This window comes from Vigna radiata, chromosome 1, assembly GCF_000741045.1.
Source record: "Vigna radiata var. radiata cultivar VC1973A chromosome 1, Vradiata_ver6, whole genome shotgun sequence".
NCBI lineage: Eukaryota > Viridiplantae > Streptophyta > Magnoliopsida > Fabales > Fabaceae > Vigna > Vigna radiata.
The window spans coordinates 16,368,224-16,390,918 of record NC_028351.1 but is presented as its reverse complement, the minus strand read 5'-3'; the positions used below and the strand labels follow the sequence as shown (position 1 = coordinate 16,390,918).

General features: G+C 32.4%; 1 protein-coding gene across 1 annotated transcript; it reads left to right on the top strand.

The window, feature by feature from the left end:
* The first annotated feature begins 3,725 nt into the window (after positions 1-3,725).
* LOC106772429 (probable protein S-acyltransferase 7) lies at positions 3,726-13,053 on the top strand. Its single transcript, XM_014658827.2, has 6 exons — positions 3,726-4,125; positions 5,194-5,376; positions 10,391-10,687; positions 11,580-11,813; positions 11,901-12,029; positions 12,399-13,053. Exons 1-6 carry the CDS (start codon positions 4,039-4,041, stop codon positions 12,783-12,785), a joined length of 1,317 nt encoding a protein of 438 aa, XP_014514313.1. The 5' UTR covers positions 3,726-4,038; the 3' UTR covers positions 12,786-13,053.
* The last annotated feature ends 9,642 nt before the right edge of the window (positions 13,054-22,695 follow it).

The following is a 22,695-nucleotide window of genomic DNA, read 5'->3' as shown; positions in this document are numbered from 1 at the left end:
TTGCAAGGTAAGGGAAGTTAAAACTTGTTTAGATTATGTTTGTTGTGCTAAATTAGTATTCATGAAAATAATATGATGACTTGAATGGGTTTGTGATAGTAGTGTAAATTTTCATATGCTTAAATATTGATATTTGATTGTATGATGTGTGTATCACTGGAATGGTATGAAATTGATGTTCTATGCTATCATGATTGTGTATGATAATGTTGTTTTGATGTTTGAAAACTGAATTCAATTGGTTAGAGTGAGGTTTGGTTAAATTATCGAGTTTTAAGCCTAAAATTAGGGGTTTAAAGGTGTGAGCTTGAGAATTTGGGGTTCATGTGAGGAAATTGTTGTTTAGGTACTGTCATGAGGTGAATTGGGACATGTTAGGAAGATTAGATGGTTGAAAACTATTTTGTAGTATAAGGAGAGTTTCTAGTTGAAGTTTTCAAGTGTTTTTGTGTAAAAAGGGGTTTATAGTAGTAAGATTTTGGAGTAGTAAGTATAAACTATTTTGGAAGGTTTGAGGTTTATTGTTATACCTATTAGGACTTGTTTAGCTGCTAAAACCAGTAAAATTTGTTATGGAAGTGTTAATGTCTTCATAAGTTGAGTTTTACTCAATTTTGGAGGTTTCAAGGGTTATAAATGGAAAGTAGGATAATTGCGACAAATATGAGGTTTTAGAGAGTGCTAGCAAGTGTATTTAGACTTGTTTATGCAGGTTGTAAACTGGTTTGAAAGTTTGAAATGTAGAATTGAAATTGGGTGGCTTGTAGAAATGAATTTAGGTTTTAAAGGGTCAAGTTGTGAGTTACAGTAAGTTTTACTAAGGTCTAGAAGGTCCTAGGGGTCTTTAGAAGTTGGGAGTGAAGTGTCCCAAGTCTGATTTTTCAAGTTTGAGCTACTGTCATGGCATTGAGCGCTAGTCCTCCAACGCTTGGGCGCTACCTTTCTATTTCGTGGGTGTTGAGCACCAGTTTCTAGCGTTGAGTGCTAGGCAAATAAAGGCTAGGGCTTGAGTGCCGGCATTTGCGCACTGAGCGCTACTGCTCTAATTTTGTTTTTTTTTTTTCAGGTTTTGGAAATATCAAATTTGGGGTTCTAAATAACCGTTTTGAACATTCTTTAGGTTGTTTTGGGGTTTTTGGACCCTTTCGGAGTTGTTGGTGAGGGTTTGACACATGTAGTGAGAGTAACAAGAAATCTTAGTCTTAAATGGTTCTAATATGATCCAAGGCGTGAAACAAGCTGACCTTGTGAGTGTGGTAGGGTGAAATCTCTTGGCAATGACTTTGCAAAGCAATAGAAGCCACCACAAGTGTATAATTTGCCATAGCTTGACATTATTCTAAGTCCAGACGATTCATTCATAATAGTGTATTGCATAAAGTGTTTGGTGATTTTGTTGTAATATGTTTATCTTATGTATAATGTTTAAATATATATATATATATATATATATATATATATATATATATTTTACGTTACTTTTTTAACTAATATTATATTTTATTTTTGGCGTTATTGAAACTTTAATAATATGTTTTGCAATGTTATTAGTTTTTACTTCCTTTTAAATAAATGAATTTNGGGTATGATTTTATAGTTTTATATTTCATAAAATATATTTTAAAGTTACATTATATAGTAAACCACATGTAAGTATATTATTTTTATAATAATAAAATTATTATTATTAATTATAAAAGTATGTTTAAATAATTTTAATTTTATTAGAATTTTTTTAATATAAATAGTTATGTAAATTTAAAATAATAGTTAAATTAAAAAAAAACAGTTATTTAAAGATTAAATAGGTAAAATAATTATTTTAATTTAAAAAATAACTAAAGGGTAAAATTGAAAAATTCTTCTTTATATAATAATATATATAAAATTATATTTAAATTGAGTAATTAAAATTATAATTCTAAATTGATAGAGATATTAGTCATTCTTTTACATTATAGAGACCAGAGAAGAAAGAATGGGCCACTTTCAACGTGGTGTACTTTAGAAGCTAATTGTATACTAAAGTGGGAGAGTGGTTATGCATCTATTCCCATGGACTATAATATTAAATGAGGAATATAGTTTTGTATACCTAAAACTCTTTTTTATTATTAAATATATTATTTCTAAGTACAATTTATCCAACAAAATAGTTTTTACTTAAATTCAGAGTACAAACTTTTGGATATGAGATTTGAGTGATAATTTGCAAAATATTCTTCAAGACGTTTAATTTGTTTTTTTTAAGATTTATAAATACAGTAATAAGTATGTTAATCTGATTTTATTTTTTTGAAAAAATAATATATGTATTTATAAGACTTTTAGATGTTATAAAATTTATTATAAAATAACATTTAATAAAAATTTATTATTATATTAAATCAACATAATAATAACAATAATTTATTATTTAATCAGATTAATTATTTATTCATCATATATTATATTAATACACGGTAACTGAAGCATAAATACATTTGTTAATATTATTTATATAAAAATTAATAATAATGAATGTAATGAATTAGATATCTACACAATCCAATTTATACTTATATATATATATTATTTAAAATTAATAATTTATACTTATATACTTATTTTATGAGTTAGTCACAATAAATTAATTGATACAAACATGAATATTCTTATTTTTTTTATCATACAACATTCGAATCAATTCTCATAATTTTTTTCATTACATATTATTATATGTAAATAATTTTAAAAAATAGAATATGCATTACTTCTAATGGCTAAAAAGGAAAATCAGATATTGTACATACTATATTTTAAAACTAATAATATACAATGAAATAAAGTTATGAAAATTAATTCTAATGTTGTGTAATAAAAACAAATAAAACTATTCATATTTTTAATTTTTTTCCCAATATTATTAGCCATACCTATAATAATGTAATAAAACAATCAATTTGGTTTAATTACATAAATTAATAAGAATATCCATTTTACATTAATGGAACAAGACATTGTTTTAAAAAAAAAATGAATGATAGGTCATCCATATTATCTTTTATCTTTAGAAAATTAAAATATCTTATTTTATACGATGAAACTCAACAAAATTAAAAAGAAAATAAGAGGGGAAGACAAATACATCAGAGATTTGAAAATCTTTGACCAAAACCCACTTTTAAAGATCAAAGCCCACTTTTAAAGAATAAAAACATCTTCTTCAACCAAAAAGCCAAAGAAATGTTCTAACAACCTATACATGAGGAACATTTTCTTCCACCAGTCACTGAAAATATCATAAAATAAATATTTTGAGAATAATTTAATATCAGTATCATTATTAATTAGTTTAAAATTATTCTATAATTAATAATAATCCTAATTTAATCTTTCAAACAAAATTAACTTGTAAAGTGAGAATTGCGAAAGTGGATATAAGTCTAACTCAGGGTTATAAGATGAGGTTTGCATCTTACTTATATATATTATAAATTGATCTTATTTCTAGTCGATGGGAGACTTTCAACAAATAAATAACATAATATATTAAAATTTGATTAAAATGTTTTGGTGAAAAAAAAATCTTTTCATATTATCATCTTCCTAAAATCACACAAAACTTTGTCTAAGTTTACCTGAAGGATTAAGCATATACCTGATAACAGTAAAGAACAAGGCCCGATTCATGCTCCAAAACGCACCACTTTTCCCTTTCACACAAGCCACGTCAGGCTCTACACTCTGTAAAGCACAGACATTTATACTGTCACACCAATAGTCAAATGTAAAGGGAATCCCCTTCTTGCTTCCTCAACCCATCAAAACATCACAACACAAAAGAAATAGAAACCCTCACTTTTACTTTACTTCCCTTGCATTCATTGCATTCCACATTGCTCAGCTCGCCCCTGCTGCTTCTTCCCTTTTCTCCGCCATGTTTTCCATCTCCCATACTTAGATTCACTTCTACCTCTCTCACCGTTTTCTTCTTCTCTTTTTTAATAAAGTGTGATTTTTTTTTTCTTGCTTTGGTTTGTTTGTTGTGGGTAAGATATGTACGTGGTGCCTCCGCCCCAACGTTCGGATCCGGGTGCGGGATCCGGAGATTTGCTGGTCTACCAAGCCTGGAAGGGGAGCAATGTGAGTTCTCTGTTGGGTGTTTTATTATTTATTTAAAGTTTATTGTTTTGGAATTGTTATGAAGTTTGTCACCGCAGCGTTCTGTTGTGTTTCCTATTTTGTAGTTAATCACCGTTCTTTCTTAAAATTGTGATTTTTTTTTTTTACTGTGATTGTTTGGTGTTTTCTTTTGGTGGAAACCGGTTTTCTGTTGAGGGGGAAGTATTGGCTTGGAAGATGAATTTGAACCGTGGAGGGTGCTGAAAACCCTGTGCTTTGGTGCTTGAATCATAGACCTTGTTTGGATGAACTTTTTTATAGATGCGGTAAACTTTTTCATAAGGGAAAATAAACTTGTGAGCCTGTTTACATCAGTTTCTTCATAAACGCGTTTCAGAAAAGAACATAAAAGATGAAATGGATTTTGACTTAAGTTAATTTGTAGAAACTCGTTCATGTTGGATTCTCTAAAAGATGTAGTCTGACTTATGCATTTGATTATGAAGAATTTTATTTCAGTTTTCTCTTTCATTGTCTTTTTCCATGAATGTTTGTGTGGATAAATTTGTCCAAATAGACCCTATATACCATAACTTTTGCTTTGGAGAAGTTTGTAAAGAGTTTTTATATGATTTAAGTGTACAAGTTGACTTAGCTTTCTAGAAAGCTCAATTCATTTTTTACCTTTTTACTTTCCTCTTATAAGTATTTATAATTAAATTTATCCAAACAGAACCTAAAATGTTTTGAGAAAGCATAATAAGCGAGGTTATGACAAGGATAAGTAGAAAGTAGTTGCTGGTTATTTTTTAAGATGATATATTGAACCTATGTTGAACCCTTGTCACCGAGTTTTGGCAGTACTTGCTGTCATATACATTATTTGTATGACTAATTCTTTATTGTGATAGATGTGCTAGTAGTTTATATCTTGCATTTGCTTTTCGTAGATTGTCTTTTCCACAGAACCCAAAATGAATAGTACTATGTTAGTGGCCAATGCTGTAATCTTATTTTAAATGTGCTGTTGCTCTCTTTGTTTTGGTTCTGTGAAAATGCATATTCATCGTTTTCATCCATTTCCTGCAGAAATTTGTACTTCAGGGCAGGTTCATATTTGGACCAGATGCAAGATCGTTGGCCCTGACAATTTTTCTTATTGCTGCTCCTGTTGCAGTTTTCTGTGTCTATGTTGCCAGAAAACTAATAAATGATTTTTCTGATCACTTGGGGATGACCATAATGGCCATTGCTATTATATTCACAATTTATGTGAGATTCTCTTTCTTTGCTTCTTATATGCATACAAACGTACACCAAGCATACAATTTTTTTCTTTGACCCTATATTGTTCAGCTGTATTGATTTGGCACTTTATTTATAATCTTGAGAAACATTTCTCTATGTTGCCACTCACACATGCTTGTTTGAAGTAAGCTAAAAGTCGGGATTAGTTAATGATAGGTTCGGTATAATTTACAAAAGAAGGAAAAGACAAGGTAGTTAGTACAGTTGTAATTAAATAGCTGTAAAAAACTATTATAAATAGTCTTATTAGTGAGGAGAGTGGACAGTTTTTTGGGTTTAGTGAGAAGGATTGTGGAGAGTGGGGTTTTCTCAAATACCCTCAGTTGTATTGTTGTACAAAACTCATCTTGTTCCTTGTTTCTATTCCCTACTATGTTGGTACGGGATTAGAGTACAGATAGCAATAAAAGAATATCTTTCTGTTCTGTTCTGATATCAGTTCTATCAGTTAACTTCTAATTTCTGAATGGAATACAACTTGGTTGATGTCCCTTTACTCATTTGTTTATTTGAATAATAAATAAAAGAAAACTAGCCAGGACCATAATGAATCTAATGATCAACTAGTACTACTAGCAGACTGTTTCTCCTGGCCAAGAAATGGAATCCATGACCAAGCCAAGTATTCTGCATTATGTCATTTTTTGTTTATATTAGAGAAAATATTTTATTTGAAGGGGAAACAGATATGATGAAGAGAAGTTTGAGCAAATATTCTCCTCCTTTATCTGATAGCATAATGATGGTAAGCACATTACGGCATAGCTGTAAGAGAGCCTTTCTGAAAACTGGCCATGGCGAATACAATTGTTTCCATATCAATTATGGTGATTTCCCATTAAGTATCCAAGTTTTGGTCTAAGTTCTAACTACAGATGCGAAATATCAGCATATATAGGATTCTGCTATAGAACAGTATCGTCCATGTTTTTGTGAAAACCTTTTAATCTAATTGAAGATAAATTGCTCTTGAGAGTTCTCTCTAAGTAAGGTGTATGTAACAGCGAAGGAGATGGGAAGTACATTGTCATTACATTTGGTGTAGAGGGAAAGAATGGGAACAATAGTTCCTATTGAATGTTGAGCTGGGACTGAATATTGGGTATTCATCAGGTTCCATGACTCACCAAATACCATATAGTTCTCCATATGCTCTTCTCTCTGCACTGTAAATAGGCTGTTGTTTCTGAATTAGAAGTTAGAACAACACAACACAGTCATTATGAGTTATAAAAAACAACATCCATGCATGTATCACAAGCTATTAATCGAAATAGTTTATATTTGTAAACAATGGTCATCCAAGAAAGTGTCTAACTTCCATTTTTCAAACCCTCATTCATTAGTTATCTTAGCAATGGAGCTTACGTAAGAGAAGAATTTAAGGATGACTAACAAACCACCAAATATCGTCAGCACAAGGTTTCTTAGTTGTTATACTTTAGCTCACCGAGACTGCATGGAGTTTAGTTTCATTACATTGAACCCAAGCAATGAGGAGTTTGGCTAGTGATATGCATATTTTAATAGGAAAAGTATAGGCTTATGAACATGAATTAAAATAGAGTTGAATTTCTTCCCATAGTGATCTCATGAAATGACTTCATGCTCATCTTAGAGTCAATGATTCCAATCACAAGATTATATCAACATAATAACTTTATATGAACACAAGTATGAAATGGACGGATGAAGAAAGAATAAAAGATAAACTGTCAGAAGCCTTAGGAAGGAATAGAGAAAGGTGTGCCACTTGTTGAAGTAGAGATTACTCCATGCTTCCCTAAGAAAACCTCCTAATGTTGAATCACTGGTTGACTCCTAAGAAATAAGATAAAACTCTATAATCTACTTCTGTTAGGCTTCTTTAGTCAAGAAGTCTAACTATCACTCAAAAACAACACACACTCACTCACCAGATTACTGGAAATAGAACAACTGTATTATTATTGTAACCAAAGAATACAAGAATAGGAGAGCACTCCCTCCTCCAAAGGTTTCCCCTTCACAAAGAACCAAAGCTCAACCTACAAGATTATCAAAAGTTTCCTGAAACTAGAGCTCCCTGCCTTCTTATAAAGGCCCCCTAACCAACTAACCAAACTCCAACTAATTCCTAAACTGTTTCCTTTTATTCTGCACACATTGCCCATTATATACTATTACCTTATATCCTAACAAACTAATTCCTAAACTGTTTCCTTTTATTTTGCACACATTATCCATTATATCCTATTATCTTATATCTTAACATTACATCCTGCCGCAAAACAACCTTGTCCTCAAGGTTGGTACAATAATGCTTGTTCCCATGGCTCATCTTCATCATAAGAAGGGACCCCACTAGCTACTGCCCTACAGTTTAGGTCTGGAGGCTTTGGTGGTGGCAAATCCTCCTCCAATGACTTCCACTCTTCCTGGATTCTTTTATCCCAATTTTGTGAAATCCTTAAATTCACATCTCTGACTTCATCAGTTCTTGTAGCAACAACCCTTTCGGCAGTTGCTGCACCCTTATTTCCAACAAAACTATATTTAACATTATAACTAGAGAATGGTTGAAAGCGAAAAACTTTCTTCAACCACATATCATTACTAAATCTAGTTCCAGGAAAATTAAATGAAGATCCAACCAGATTTGAATGATTCACAGGGTTACCTCCATCTATTTTCAAATTCTCGCGTAAAATTGCCACACTCCCAATTTGTGTTACTGCTGCCCAACTCTCACATAGCATGCTTCTCCTGTTCCCTTCAACTATCCTTAGTAGAGTTGTTGCCAGATTTTTCCAAGCAAGGTTCTTGAGTTTTTGTTGCCAGGTCTTGAACTCTTGGACTACATTTTCTTCCATATTATTGCCTGTTGGGTGAACCTTTGTTGATCCTTTGATGTTCTGAATTTCAAAAACATCTGCTGCTCTTGTTGTTTGACCCTGGGTGCCATTCCCTTCAATTATGGACAACTCCACTCCTTCAACCCACGGGAAAAGTTGTTCTTCATCTAGTTTACTGCCCTGTGGACATCTTTCTTCCTTCTTCTCTTCATCATTAGCCAAGTACTCGCCTTCAGAAAATTTCTTGCCTTTCTTGATGTCTTGTAGAAGTTCCTCTCTTGCTTTGTAAACAACCTCAACTGGGTTGCTCCTTGACACCATAGTTTTAACCCTAGGCCTCAACAATTCTTCCCCCTTCTTCACTGGTTTGACATACACACCACGGCCTACCACACTATCTCCATTAAAAACAGCAGCTGTTGCAACATTCTCAGCTGTAGCCACACCAATGTCTCCATCACAGTTTTCATCATTGCCTTCCTCTTTACATATATTTTCTTCTCCATTCTTCTAGCTCCCTTTTATGTTCACTGGCCCACCTCTCCAAAGTATTGATTCTTCCTTCCACAATATTCATTCTTTCCTCCATCACGCTTCTCTCCCAATGATCTGGCAGCTTCTTGATCCTTCACCCCCACTTCGATCCGACAGGTCAGACCAATTTGTTAGGCTTCTTTAGTCAAGAAGTCTAACTATCACTCAAAAACAGCACACTCACTCACCAGATTACTGGAAACAGAACAACTATATTATTGTTGTAACCAAAGAATACAAGAATAGGAGAGCACTCCCTCCTCCAAGGGTTTCCCCTTCACAAAGAGCCAAAGCTCAATCTACAAGATTATCAAAAGTCTCCTGAAACTAGAGCTCCCTGCCTTCTTATAAAGGCCCCCTAACCAACTATCCAAACTCCAACTAATTCCTAAACTGTTTCCTTTTATTCTACACATATTACCCATTATATCCTATTACCTTATATCCTAACAACTTCACACACACAAAGTTGCCAAAACTTGCTCTGAAATTTCAATATATCAAAAGTGATTTTACCATGGATGAGGATGGCTATTTATAACTTGTGACATCCAAAATTCAAATATAAAATTCTGAGGAAATGTTTGCTACTCCTAGACATTGGAATTACCAATTTTTTAAGAAATGAAGAAATTTGAAGTGAAAGCCAAGGATAGACTCTCTCAGCCACTATATCAGAATGTTCAAATCCTATCACTTGGGCCGTTATTCCTTTTTTCACATCCTCACTGCCATATTAATTTCACCCAAGCGTGAGCATCCCTCGTGCTGAGTGTGGTAAGGTGAGAGAATCAGCTGTAGCACGTTGGAGATTCCATGCTGAGTGAGGACATTATGACATATCATGGTAAGATGAGCCCTTTTGCTCCATCTTTGTGTGCTTCACAAAAGTTAACTTGTTCCTCCGACATTTCTTCTCAAATTTTAGAAAGTCTTCTTTACCTACGGACAAACATCTAATGCAATAAGATTATTAAGTCCTAAGATTAAGACCACTAAATCTAAATCAAGTGACTTTTGAGATTAGCATAAAAGTGGTCAAAACAAAGTCTAAGTTATGAAATGCAAGATAAATGCTAAGATATGCATGAAAATGTTAGCATACAAGAGACCTATCAAACACTCTAAATTTGAAGTTTTGTCTGCCCTCAAGCAAAAACTTAGCTAAACAGACAAGCTAAAGCAACCTATTTAGTACATCAACTTAAACCAATACTAAGCGTAGAAAACTGAACATGATTTGAAATCAAGCACCCATAGTTGCTTCCATTCATACCTCCAAAACTCAAGTCTTTGAAACACAATTCTGATAATATGAATCATACACTGTGGTACCCACACGTGATCACAGCCAAGATGCAATTGCAGATAATTCCTCAAGAGGATAACAAAAATGACAATGACAATTATTGGGAAACCAAAGAACACTTGTTTTCTCATAGGTTTGGTGTATCTTTCTAACACGCAAGTGTATCTGGGTAAGTGTATCTCTCAATTCTTTATGCTGAAATCATGCAATTTATTGGGAGGGGGTCATTATGCATTTGCTGTATTATGAGCTCTGAAGTATATTCTTTCATACTGTATGCTTATGTTATAATCATTTTTAGGTGTTAGTTCTTCTCTTGTTAACATCTGGACGAGACCCTGGCATAATTCCACGCAATGCACATCCTCCAGAGCCAGAAGGTTTTGATGGTAGTCTAGATGTTGGTGCTGGTCAAACTCCTCAATTGCGGTTGCCTCGCATTAAGGAGGTTGAGGTCAATGGAATGACTGTTAAGGTCAAGTACTGTGATACTTGCATGCTCTACAGACCTCCTCGATGTTCTCACTGCTCGATTTGTAATAACTGCGTGGAACGGTTTGATCACCATTGTCCATGGGTTGGGCAGTGCATTGGGCTTGTAAGTAGACCTTTTGTTTGACTAAATTGATCTTTTAATGTTTAATCTGTTCCATAGAATTTTCTATGTCAGGCAGAAACTGTGGCTTGGTATCTGAGATGAATAGAATCTAATAGTTGTGGATTTAAAGAGATGGATGATCTCTATTGTCAGATTGGAATTTGTTGAGATAGTTTGTATTTCGTACATGAGATGTGCTGGAAAATATAGCATGTTTTAGTAAATTATTGTCAGCACTTTATATTTTCAAAATTTAGTTCAGCCCTTGACGATCAAAATTTGAACCTCACGGTTGGTTTATATGGTTATACAAATATATGGTATCTTTGGCAATACATAATAATGATGTGAATTTGTAGAACAGTGTCCAGCTTTAATTGAGACCTAGTGGATGATTTGTATTTATTGTCCATAAGGGGAATTGCCTTAAGGTTTGAGTGCTTTCGTATTTAATATGATCATTCTTTATAATTTACTTAGGAGCGTTTTCTGAATTTCATATAAGAAATCTAGGGTCAATTCTTGCTGGGTGGGTGTCATTTATTGATTATGATAAAGAGATATGCTATTCAATTATGCTTAGCTTCTAGTGAACACACCCCTTCCCCAAAAAGTGCTAAGTGCTATTTGCTACTGCTGGAACTCTTTACTTTCATGGAAAAAACCGCAAATTTTGGGTTTCATTGAATTTAGAGTTAATATAAAAGATGTATCTTAATATTCTGTTGTACTCTAATTTCCTTTTCTTCATTTGAGGATTCTTTATTACCCTTTTCTTTATCTTCCTTTCAATTGTATATATAGTTCTGGTTCAGTGGCTTTTTCAGTTATCATTTGGCATGTTATTCTTGAATATTTTATGTATCTGAATGTTTGCACAATTGTTATGCAGCGTAATTATCGCTTCTTCTTCATGTTTGTCTTCTCAACTACACTACTTTGTATATATGTTTTCGCATTTTGTTGGGTCTATATTAGAAGAATTATGGAGTCAGAGGAGACAACAATTTGGAAGGCAATGATCAAAACTCCAGCCTCCATAGTGTTGATAATTTACACTTTCATATCAATGTGGTTTGTTGGTGGCCTGACTGCCTTTCATTTATATCTTATAAGTACAAATCAGGTAATCACTCCTTTTTAAAATCATTACACATACTTTAAAAATCTATCCTAATGAACTTACAACTTTATATGTCCATTGCTGTTACAGACCACATATGAGAACTTCAGATACCGATATGATCGACGGGCCAACCCTTATAACAGGGGAGTAATCAATAATTTCTTAGAGATATTTTTCACCAGCATTCCCCAATCAAAGAACAATTTTAGGGAAAAGGTGCTGTTAATATATGTGAAAATATCTTATAGAATATCTTAGATTATCCTCTAATTTTAGTTTCCTTATATTATAGGATTGATTACTATATTTCCTTGTATCGATTTGTTGGCATTATGATTACTATGAATAAGAGTTTAGCATTTTTAAGTTTTATAATACATCAATACATTGTAAGAGCACTGCAGTGATTAATCTTTTATCTCTTCCTCACTATATCTAAAACTATTATAGTGATACCATGTTCTGGGACATGTTCATGTTCTTATTATGATTTGGTTACATAAATTAGTTAGGATTACGATTAGTACTATTTTATGATTAATTCAGTGTTACATTCTGTTTCCTGTATACCCATAATATGAACAGGTGCCACTGGAACCAGTATTACCTGTTCGATCAGTTGGTGGAGGGTTTATGAGCCCGAGTATGGGAAAAGCCGTGGATGACATAGAGATGGGAAGAAAAACTGTGTGGGCGGACATGGGTACTGCTCTTGATCCTTCTGAAGGTCAATTAAACGAGCGTTTGGCTATTAAGGATGGTGAATTCGGTGAGTTGTCTCCAGAAATTAGAACCACAGTGGATGAAACGAGTGATCGTGGTGGAATACATCCCAGGAGATCAAGCTGGGGAAGAAAAAGTGGAAGCTGGGAAATGTCCCCAGAAGTTCTTGCCTTGGCATCAAGGGTTGGGGAATCAAATCGTATGGGTGGAGGTAGCAGCAGTTTGACCACTGAAAACAGGCATACATAGCCACTGAAATTAATACTCTGGCAAGGGATTTTATTTGTTGTAATTAAAATATATTACATTTCTGATGTGGTAAATCAACAGCAAAATTAATTGTATTTTGCAATGTGGTGTTGGTTGAAGGCTTTGGAGGGTGTTTTTAATGTTGTTTTAGCCATTGTGGCTCTAGGAAGGAACTGTTGTGTTGCTGTGAGTGAGCTTTTCCTTTGCCTTGTGTTGTATCATACTTACCAATTAACTAGTAGCCTTTGTCTTACCATTTACCAATTAACTCTAGTAGTCCAGATTTTTTATTGGATTTTTTTTTTTTACTGTTTTCTGCTGATCATTAGAAATACACGTTGGTATTTTAATTTGTTTTTCATATATTTTAAAACATTAAAATCAAACTATATTAGTGTATTTTGAAGTATTTTAAACACACAGCAAAACATTATACAAAAATTTAATAGTGAATTCAAATTCTGAGATGTCATGCAGGCCTTTGTTGGTTTGCTTGTAGGATTTTTCAATTCCAAGCATTAACTTCTTGACAAGAATAATTAATAAAATGTCATTTTAGCCTATTTAACATCTATTTTGAAAGTAAATTGATGTCTTGCTCCTCCTTCTTCATTCTTCCCAAATCTGGTTTTCCGTTGTCAATATCTAATTTTGTCCGTGTAAATAAAATTTATCACAAAAATAAATTAAAAAAATAAGAATAAAAAAAAATACTTTGTACTCCCAAATTAACTTTTTAACCGTTAGCCAATGGCCCAAAATAATCCCACACTTTTCTACTTTCTCACCACATATTTTTCTTCTTACACCCCACTCTCCACATCATCATCCACATCACCCTTCACATCACCTTCCACGTCATTTACTTTTTTCATTTACTTTTTCTATCTCATTTTCATATTAATTTTTCTACGTTAACTTTTACTATTTACTATTTTTTATTTCACCTACTTTCTCCATCAACTTTTTACATTATTTCTTTAATTCAATTTTCATTTCAACTTTTACTATATTTTATTTCATCTATTTTCTCCACCAACTTTTATATTATTTCTTTCACTTATTTTTCAGATTAACTTTTACTATTCACTATATTTAATTTACCTAATTTCTCCACTAACTTTTTTATATTATTTCTTTCACTTATTTTTCACATTAACTTTTACTATTTACTTTCTTTATTACATTTTATTTCATCTAAATTTTCCACCAACTTATTATGTTATTTTTATTCATCAACTTTCTCCATCCTTAACTCTATAAATACCCATATTCTCTTCACTTCATTTTTACGCACACACACACAATTACAATATTCATCTCTTTTCTCTCACACAAACCTCTTCATTCCATCCCAAAAATCTACTTCATTTTTCTCTCATACTTTATCATTAAATCCCGTGACACCCAGGCACTGACGAGGGCCGGGAGGGATCGCCGGTGCAAGAGGCACAGACAAGGAGCGGCTCCTGGCAGGCTTCCAATGGAAGGGGCACATGGAAGAATCGAACATACATTGAAATGAGAGGGATCTAGAGACTGTATAGGTATGAGACTATAGGTTGAAGGATAACTTAAAGGAATTAATTTGGCTACTCATATCAACAAATGCATTTGCTTTTCGGTAGCCTAACCCATAAGAACTTCATGGTTAAGCGTGCTTAGCCTGGAGTAATTTAGGGATGAGTGACCTTCTGAGAAGCTTTTCCAGAAAGTGTGCAAGTGAGCACAAAACACATTGGAAACCCTCGTGTTGATGTGTGAGGGCAGTCAATATTCCCTATAAGTTGCCAGGACGTTATACATATGATAAGCTGTAGTTGAAGCTATCAAATTAATACTACTTTTCAAGGCAACTTCAGTATTGCCTAGTAGTATTCAAGAAAGTAGATAGGGCTAAAGTAACCCTAAGTCGTCTCCCAACGAACACGGAATTGCTTTCGAATATCTGAAACTTATGAATGCTATGCAATGCTTAAGAACAAAAGTAAGGATGTTTAAAGGTTGATGTAAAACAAATAGAAAACTTAAAAACAATTATGAAGAAACAGGCTAATTCCACTGCTTTTCCAAAATAGATTCATCATCGATTATCCACAGATTATTGTTCAATTGATTATTGTTTAAGTTTCAAATTAATTAAAGTACATTCTTAATTAATTTGAGGGCGATCATGCAGTTAATCAAAGTACATTCTCAATCAAATGCAAGACCTTTCTAGATTATTCACAATAAATTCAACCAAAGTACATTCTCAATCAAGTTTATTGTGTTTAATCATGTCTATTCTTAAATCTCTTAACCAAATTAAAAGTTAATCAATCAAAGTAAATTCTCAATTGATTTTAGTTGAAATTATTACTACCAACCAAAGTACATTCTCAATTGATAGTAAAAACCATTTAATCATATGAAAGTTCCTAAATTAAATCAAAGTAGATTCTCAATTAAACCTAGAAACCCTAGAACTCATATAATTAATATGCATGTAGATTCAAACACATAATGATGCAAAAATCTTTGCTTTTAATATGATAGAGAGATGAAAGACATAGAGAGAGATAAACTTAAATCAATAATCAAAATAAACAATTGCATTAATTCACTTAACCTCAGAATCCATAATGAAATTACAGCAGAATAGCCCTAGGAGCTTAGCTCTCCGTGAATGGAGTGAAACACATAAAGAAAAGTGAAAGGAGTGGTGGATCAATGAACGAATGAAGCTCCCCCTTTTCAGCCTCCCCTGGATCTCTTTATATAGGGCTTGATTGGGCTTGGACTTTGAATCTTCTGTTGATAAAATCTTTTATCTTATATCTAATATCTTTCAAATATTCAACAGATTTAATCAGTTTTTTGAGAATATTTGATAATATCTTTCCTAAATCAAAAAGATTTGGCAAATATTATCTTTTGATATAGTTAAATAAGATAATTATTTAACACTATCAAGTAAAATATCTTAAGATATATTTTCTTCAAAATATCTTCTGAAATATCTAACGGATTTAAACTTGCCATTTCAACCCTTTTTATTTTATTTACACATAAGTCCAAAATTTTCCTCTAATTGTAGTTTAGCCATCTCTTTCTTTTCAAAATTGCATAAGAGTCCTGAGTTGACCGGATTGGACCATCTTTGACCATTCAATTTCATGTTTTAAATGAATAAAATTTTAACTTCAGCTGCACAAATAAACATTAGAACATCCAAAATAATTTATGCAACTAAAAATCACATTTTAAGCATCTTTAATTCCCAAACCCAATAAATCCAATTGTCACAAATTCACTTTAAATCAATCATTTAAGCACAAATATCTCATCAAAAATTTCAATTTTAAGACATAAATGTGGGCATAAATGTGCACTCATCAACATACGAGATATTTCTACTCCAAAGTCATCTTCACCTTCCATCTACCTCTTCAACAAGCTACACATATTTTTCTTCTTCTATTTACATATGCATTTTGATAATTTTTTTTAGTTTATAAATTTATCTTGTTTTTTTACCATATTTATTTATTTTTATTTTTTTTTACATTTATGCTTCATAGATCCTTCAACTCACCTCTCTTCCTTAAAAAAAAAAACAAATAAAAAAAATACATAACACTTAAAAGAAATGATAATATAAATAAAGGTATGAATACTAGTGCAATCGTATGCATCAGCCTAATACTCATTACCCAAAATATAAAGTAAACAAAAAAGTCGTATGAGTGCTCGTGCTATCATACGCATCAGCCTAGTGCTCACTACGCAAAACAATAAAATAAACAAAAAGTCGTATGTCTACTCTTGCAATCGTATGCATCAGCATAGTGCTTATTACGCAAAACAATAAAAATAAACAAAAAGGCGAATGAATACTTATGTGATCGTACACATCGACCTAGTGTTCATTACGTAAAATCTAAATATTATATCAAAAATACCAAAAAATATAAAATCTCTAAAAGACTAAAATATATCAAATTCTCATACAAGTAACCTGTGCCAGAACTACGTGATCCTTGATTCTCCACCAATGGTGGAGATACGTAGGAGCAAGGTTAGCTCTTGTCAGGTTCACTCTCCCAAAAATCCAAAATTATACATCATCATTTTCAAACATATTTTCCAAACAAATTTCTAAATCATTTCCAAACATAATCAATATTTCAAACATATTTTCAAAAAGAACTACATACCCCTTATTTCTCACATGAGAATACATAGGAGTAATGTTAATCCTTGTCGGGCTTTCCTAAAAAATAAAAAAATATTATTTCATTTGTATTGTCTTGTATTGTTATTTTCTGGGAAAATAACCATTTTGAAAACCACATCAACTTTACACAGTTAATTAAAGGTACTACCTTTGGGTAGACGTTGTAGGGTGCTAATACCTTCCTACACGTAACCGACTCTCGAATTCAAAATTCTGATTTCGCAGACCAGACCTTATTTTATGGTTTTTCCGTAGTTTTTCAGAATAAACTATGGTGGCGACTCCAAACTCTGATTTTCAAACTTCTTTTTTTTTTAATTTTTTTTTAAACGGTTCTGTCTCCCCGTCATGATCCCGGTTGCGACACCCGTGGAAGATCTAGCCAAGCTTTGTGTCATCCCCATTTCAGTTAGAGTAGTCATCGTGTGATGCAACATAGAGGTTTCATCTTCCCTTTCTTTTGTTATTTTTTATTTTGTATTTTTGATTAATTGTTATTTAGTTTTTTCGTTTTGGCTTTAGGATGAAGAAGGTAGTAAAAATATTTTTGGTATGATGATAGATCTGTAAGAAGATGAAGAAGTTTGTCTTAGACCAAGTTGAAGATTTGAGGGCAAATCCTTTTTAAGAGGGAGGTGATGACATTATACCCCCTAGCCATGGTTAATCATCTACAAGAAGAGTTGAAGTCATCTAAGAGGATGGTTTAAACTCTACCTTTTGGACTACCTTTGAGCCATCATGAAGCATAGCTTGAAGTAGCATAAGTTTAATTTAGGCAGGCCATGTATTTTGGCCAAGTAGTGTTGGTTTGTTTAAGGCTTGTATTAAGGCCTAATTAGTGTAGAGTTTTTGCTTAGTTAGACATCCAAACCATGTGAAAAGTATGTGTCATGTGTCATACTTCCATTAGAGAGGATTTGGTCTTAGTAGTGGCTACTTGACACTCTAGGAATAGGGAGGATTGTGTTTTGTGAGTGGCTGCATGTCTTCCCCTCATTGGAGAGGATTTGTGGACACTTGTCCACTCCTTTGAAGGCTTCATTTTTGGCCAATGAGTGCAAAAGTGGGAGATCATGCTTTTAGGGTTTTTAGGAGATACCCTTAGCCTATAAGTAGAGATGTCTCCTATCATGTATTCATCTTTGATGTTGAGTAACATTATGCTGCCCATTTTTTACCATACAACTCATCTTAAGATTAAGACTATAGCAATCCATGAGGCCCATAGTCACCTTCCTCTTAAAGTTAGCGTAACCTCTCTTTGAGCCTTCAAACACCACACCAACACCATATGGTTGAGTTTCTAGCCTCACAAACATCATAGCTTCCGCATTTTCAGCCTCTATCCTTGATGATCCACCACATTTCCATGCCATATATCTTTAAGGGACCATCTCCGTTGCATCATTCTAGCTTTGGCCTAACCTAGCTAGGAGATTGCTATCACTAGGACATGTACACCAAACCATTACCCCACCACAACAAGCTCTGCCTAATAAAACACATGGTACTTGTATAAAATATTATTTATTTTATTAACCGACAATATTCCAGTCAAACACTCAAGGACATCTAACTACAGGGTTTTACAAAGTGACCCGTCTGAATTTCGCCGAGCTTCAATACCAAGAAATTGTGTAATTCCCAAAGGTCTTTAATATCCGTATGAGAACATAATTCATCATAACCAAAATCATTTGGAACAAGTTTTTATGACCTGAAGCTTGTTGAGCAACTTCTTGATTTTAATATTGAATCACCAATAAAATGATACTCACTACCTGCTTCAAGGACTTCAAGGACTTGCTTCAAGGACTTCAAGGACTTGCTTCAAGATATTATTAAAGATGAAACTTTATCATGAGGTAACCATCAGTTATTCTTTTAGAATTGTCAATAAGAGGGTTAAAGAACTAAAAAATAAAACCAGTAGCCAAAATTGACTGATAAGTTGTTAATACTTTATCATCTTGAGATACAAAATTGGTTGTAATTAAGTTGACAAAATTTGAGTTAAGAATAAACATGATCCATTTCCTAATTTGACTTGTTTAGAACAATTATTGTTTGCTTTAGAGGTATCATTTGCAAAATCATTCATAACATGGTGAGAAGCCTCATTGTTAGGGTATCATAATGAATTAGGCACAAATGAAACGGTGGAAAATTGATAAAAATGTCAGAGTGGCTGTAGTAGAATGGTTAGCATGGAATAACAAACTAAGAGGGTTTTTAATATAAACGTGTGCCTTTTAATTTCTTCTCAATTTATCTTACTACGCAAATAATAAATATAAATAAAAGAGTAAGGTTGAGCGAAATTTGCACAAATAATTTTTGTACTGGTTCAGATCTTACCAATCATACGTCCAGTCGCTTATCTCAAACCAAGATAAACAGTTCACTAAGCACAAAAAAATTACAAATTACAATCACAAATAAACAATTTGTAAGAGTTTAGAAACCACCTCTCTTGATACCACAAGAGATGAACCTGCACATCCTTTGAATCTTCACAAAGGATGAAACAACTCCTCCGAATACTTCACGAAGGATGAAACACCTCCTCCGAATACTTNACGAAGGATGATCCTCTTCCAAACACCTCCTTAGACGCACCAAGGATGAACCAACTATTCCTCCGTCACCGTAGTCGCAATGTACCAGCACCACAGACAAGAGTTTCCTTAGCTGAGCAAGAGCACACTATTCTCAACGAGTTCTGAGTATTTGAGCACAAGGGAAGAATTGTTGATGATGGATAAAAAGAGCCTATTTATAGACTCAAGCAAATACTCTTCCATTCTACGAAACTGGCCATTTAACGCTTTTAATCGATTAATATTACTGTTAATCGATTAAATGAGTACAACGGCTAGTTTTTCAAAAACTAGGAAACTCCAACGACTAGTTTTAATCGATTATTCTAAAAATTAATCGATTAACTAATCGATTAAAATAGGTATTAATCGAATATTTCCATACCAGTTGAGTTTTCAGCACCGGTAATATTTTAATCGATTAATACTTCATTTAATCGATTAAAACCGTGCAGTATTGATTATGAACAACAAATATAAAATATGAAGGTACAAAAATCAAAACCTACTACAAATCTAAGTCTTAAACATTTAAACTACAATTATTACAAAAGCTTTTAATAACAAAAATAAGTCTTCAAAGGATCTTCATAAATCTTGATATATTTTGACTTGATTTGGGCATCATCAAAACTTCATCTTCATCATTTTGCTAACATTCTCCCCCTTTTTTATGATGATAAAAACTCCTTTAAATTAAAGCTTTTAGTAATAATCTCAGTAAAAACACAACTTATGGAAGAAAAGAGCATTAGAGAATAATAATAAGCTTTAAACATTTTATCCCCCTTTTTTATTATAATTAAAAAGTTGTGTTTCATGTTCTCCCCCGAAGATAATACTCCCCCTTAATAAAAACATGTATGCATATGAGCTAAATATATTTCAAAATTAAGGATTTATTTAAACATACACAATAGGAGATTTAAAAAAAATAATTTTAGGATAAAGAACTTTAAAAAATCATACTTTGAACCATACAAGATAGAAATTTTAAAGCATAAAAAAAATGGCTAAATTTAAAAAAAAAAATGCATAAAATGGATCAAATAAATAAAAATGCAATCCTAAGAGATTTCTAAAATTCCTAGATCTCTTCTAATGTTACCCCTTTAGATATGTCTCCAAATTCGTAAAGATAAATTGTTGAGATCTTTGTCTTAAGGATTGTCATCATTTTTCTCTTCTTTTGTTGTCTTCTGCAAGCCTTCATTATTACCTGCATCTGATTCAACTGACTCAAGAGGTTTTATCTCAAGGTCCACAAATTTTTCAAAGACAACATGCTTGGAATAAAATTTTCTCAAATTTTGTTTTTTTTTTTTAAATTTAAATGTTAAAAAAAAAAAATTTTTTAAAAAAAAATTAAAAGTTGAACATGGTCTTTTGGGTTATATAAAAAAATAATGAAATCATTTTACAACCCAAACATATCTACCACTTGGAATACCATAATGCTTAATTTTACATTTATTTAAAGTATCATCCTTTTTCATACAATAAAAGCATGATATAAAGTTTGTGTTCCTATAAGCTGTTCCTTTTTCTACCCATGTTCTACGGGTTCTATTATTATGCTTATTTTTAATTTTAGGAACATACTTATTTTTAACAACCTTATTTTCATTATTTTTATTGCATTCTCCTAAGGTTGTGTTGTTTAGTAGTTTCTTAAAATTTTCGCAAGATGCACATTCATCACTACTAGTAAATTTACCATTTTTAAAAAATAAAACTTTATTTTTCAAATCTTTATTTTCTTCAAAAATATTTTCAAAATTTAATTTTAAATTTTTATTTTCTTCAAAAATATTTTGAAGTTCTGATTTTAAATTTTTATTTTCTTCAGAAATATTTTCAAAATTTAATTTTAAATTTTTAAAATCCTTTTTCAATTTCTTATGAGCTTTATCTAATTTTTCAGATTATACAATTAAAGCAGCATAAGTTTCATGCAATTCACTTTCACTATATTGACTATAATTATCAGAATCGCTAAATGTACTTACTTGGCTTCTAGCGTGGTCTTCTGCTACTAAACAGATGTTTGCCTCTTCATCAGATTCGCTCGAATCAGAAATTGTTTCATTGTCATCGTCCCATGCGATGTAGGCTTTCTTTTTCTTGAAGAATTTCTTTTCTTTTATTTCTTCATTCTTATTTTGATTTGGGCAGTCAACTTTTAAGTGCCCCCTTTCTCCGCAACCATAGCATCTATGTTTTGAGGAGGATTCTTGATTTTCTTTCTTTTCGACTTTGAATCTTCCTTTGTCTTTTGATTTCATGAACCTGTTGAACCTTTTTATCACGAGTCTCAAATTTTCTTCATCTTCTGAGTCTTCATCTTTTATTTTGTTCTTGCTTCTTTCTACCTCAGATTTTAAGGCTAGACTCTTTTTCTTTGTTTTTGTCATTGCTTCTTCTTCATCTAGTCTTCCAAGGTCAAGTTCATGCTCTTTCAAATTTCCAAATAATGCCACCATAGTCATTATATTGAGATTTTGTGACTCAGAAATTGCAGTCACTTTTGGTTGCCACGACCTGTCTAAAGATTTCAAAATTTTTATATTAAGTTCATCATTTTCGAAAGACTTACCTAGTCCAATGAGATGATTAACGATGTTTATGAAGCGTTTTTAAACGTCTGATATTGTTTCTCCTTGCTTCATCCTAAACATTTCATATTCTTGGATCAAGGTATTCTTTCTCGCTCTTTTTACATCATTTGTACCTTCGTGGGTTACTCTTAGTACTTCCCACATTTCTTGAGCAGTCTTACAAATAGAGATCCTATAAAACTCATCAACGGTTAAGGCAGATGAAATAATATTACGAGCTTTTACATCGTTTTGAAACCTTTTCTTTTCTTCTGCAGTCCACTGAACACAGGGCTTTGGTTCTTGCAAATTGTTAGTAGGAACAGACGAACCAGATGCAATAACATCCCAAATCTCACAATCAATAAACTCAATAAAAATTTGCATTCTAACCTTCCAGAATGCATAGTTTTCTCCTGTGAATAAAGGTGGTCTATTGATAGAGGCACCCTCTACAAAAGTTTGATATGATTCTGCCATTTGAATAACTA

Excerpts from the sequence above, each read along its gene's own strand:
- LOC106772429 (XM_014658827.2), top strand. The coding sequence starts at position 4,039 with ATGTACGTGGTGCCTCCGCCCCAACGTTCGGATCCGGGTGCGGGATCC. Across the intron at positions 4,126-5,193 it reads AAGCCTGGAAGGGGAGCAAT|AAATTTGTACTTCAGGGCAG; the intron begins GTGAGTTCTCTG and ends CATTTCCTGCAG. Across the intron at positions 5,377-10,390 it reads CTATTATATTCACAATTTAT|GTGTTAGTTCTTCTCTTGTT; the intron begins GTGAGATTCTCT and ends AATCATTTTTAG.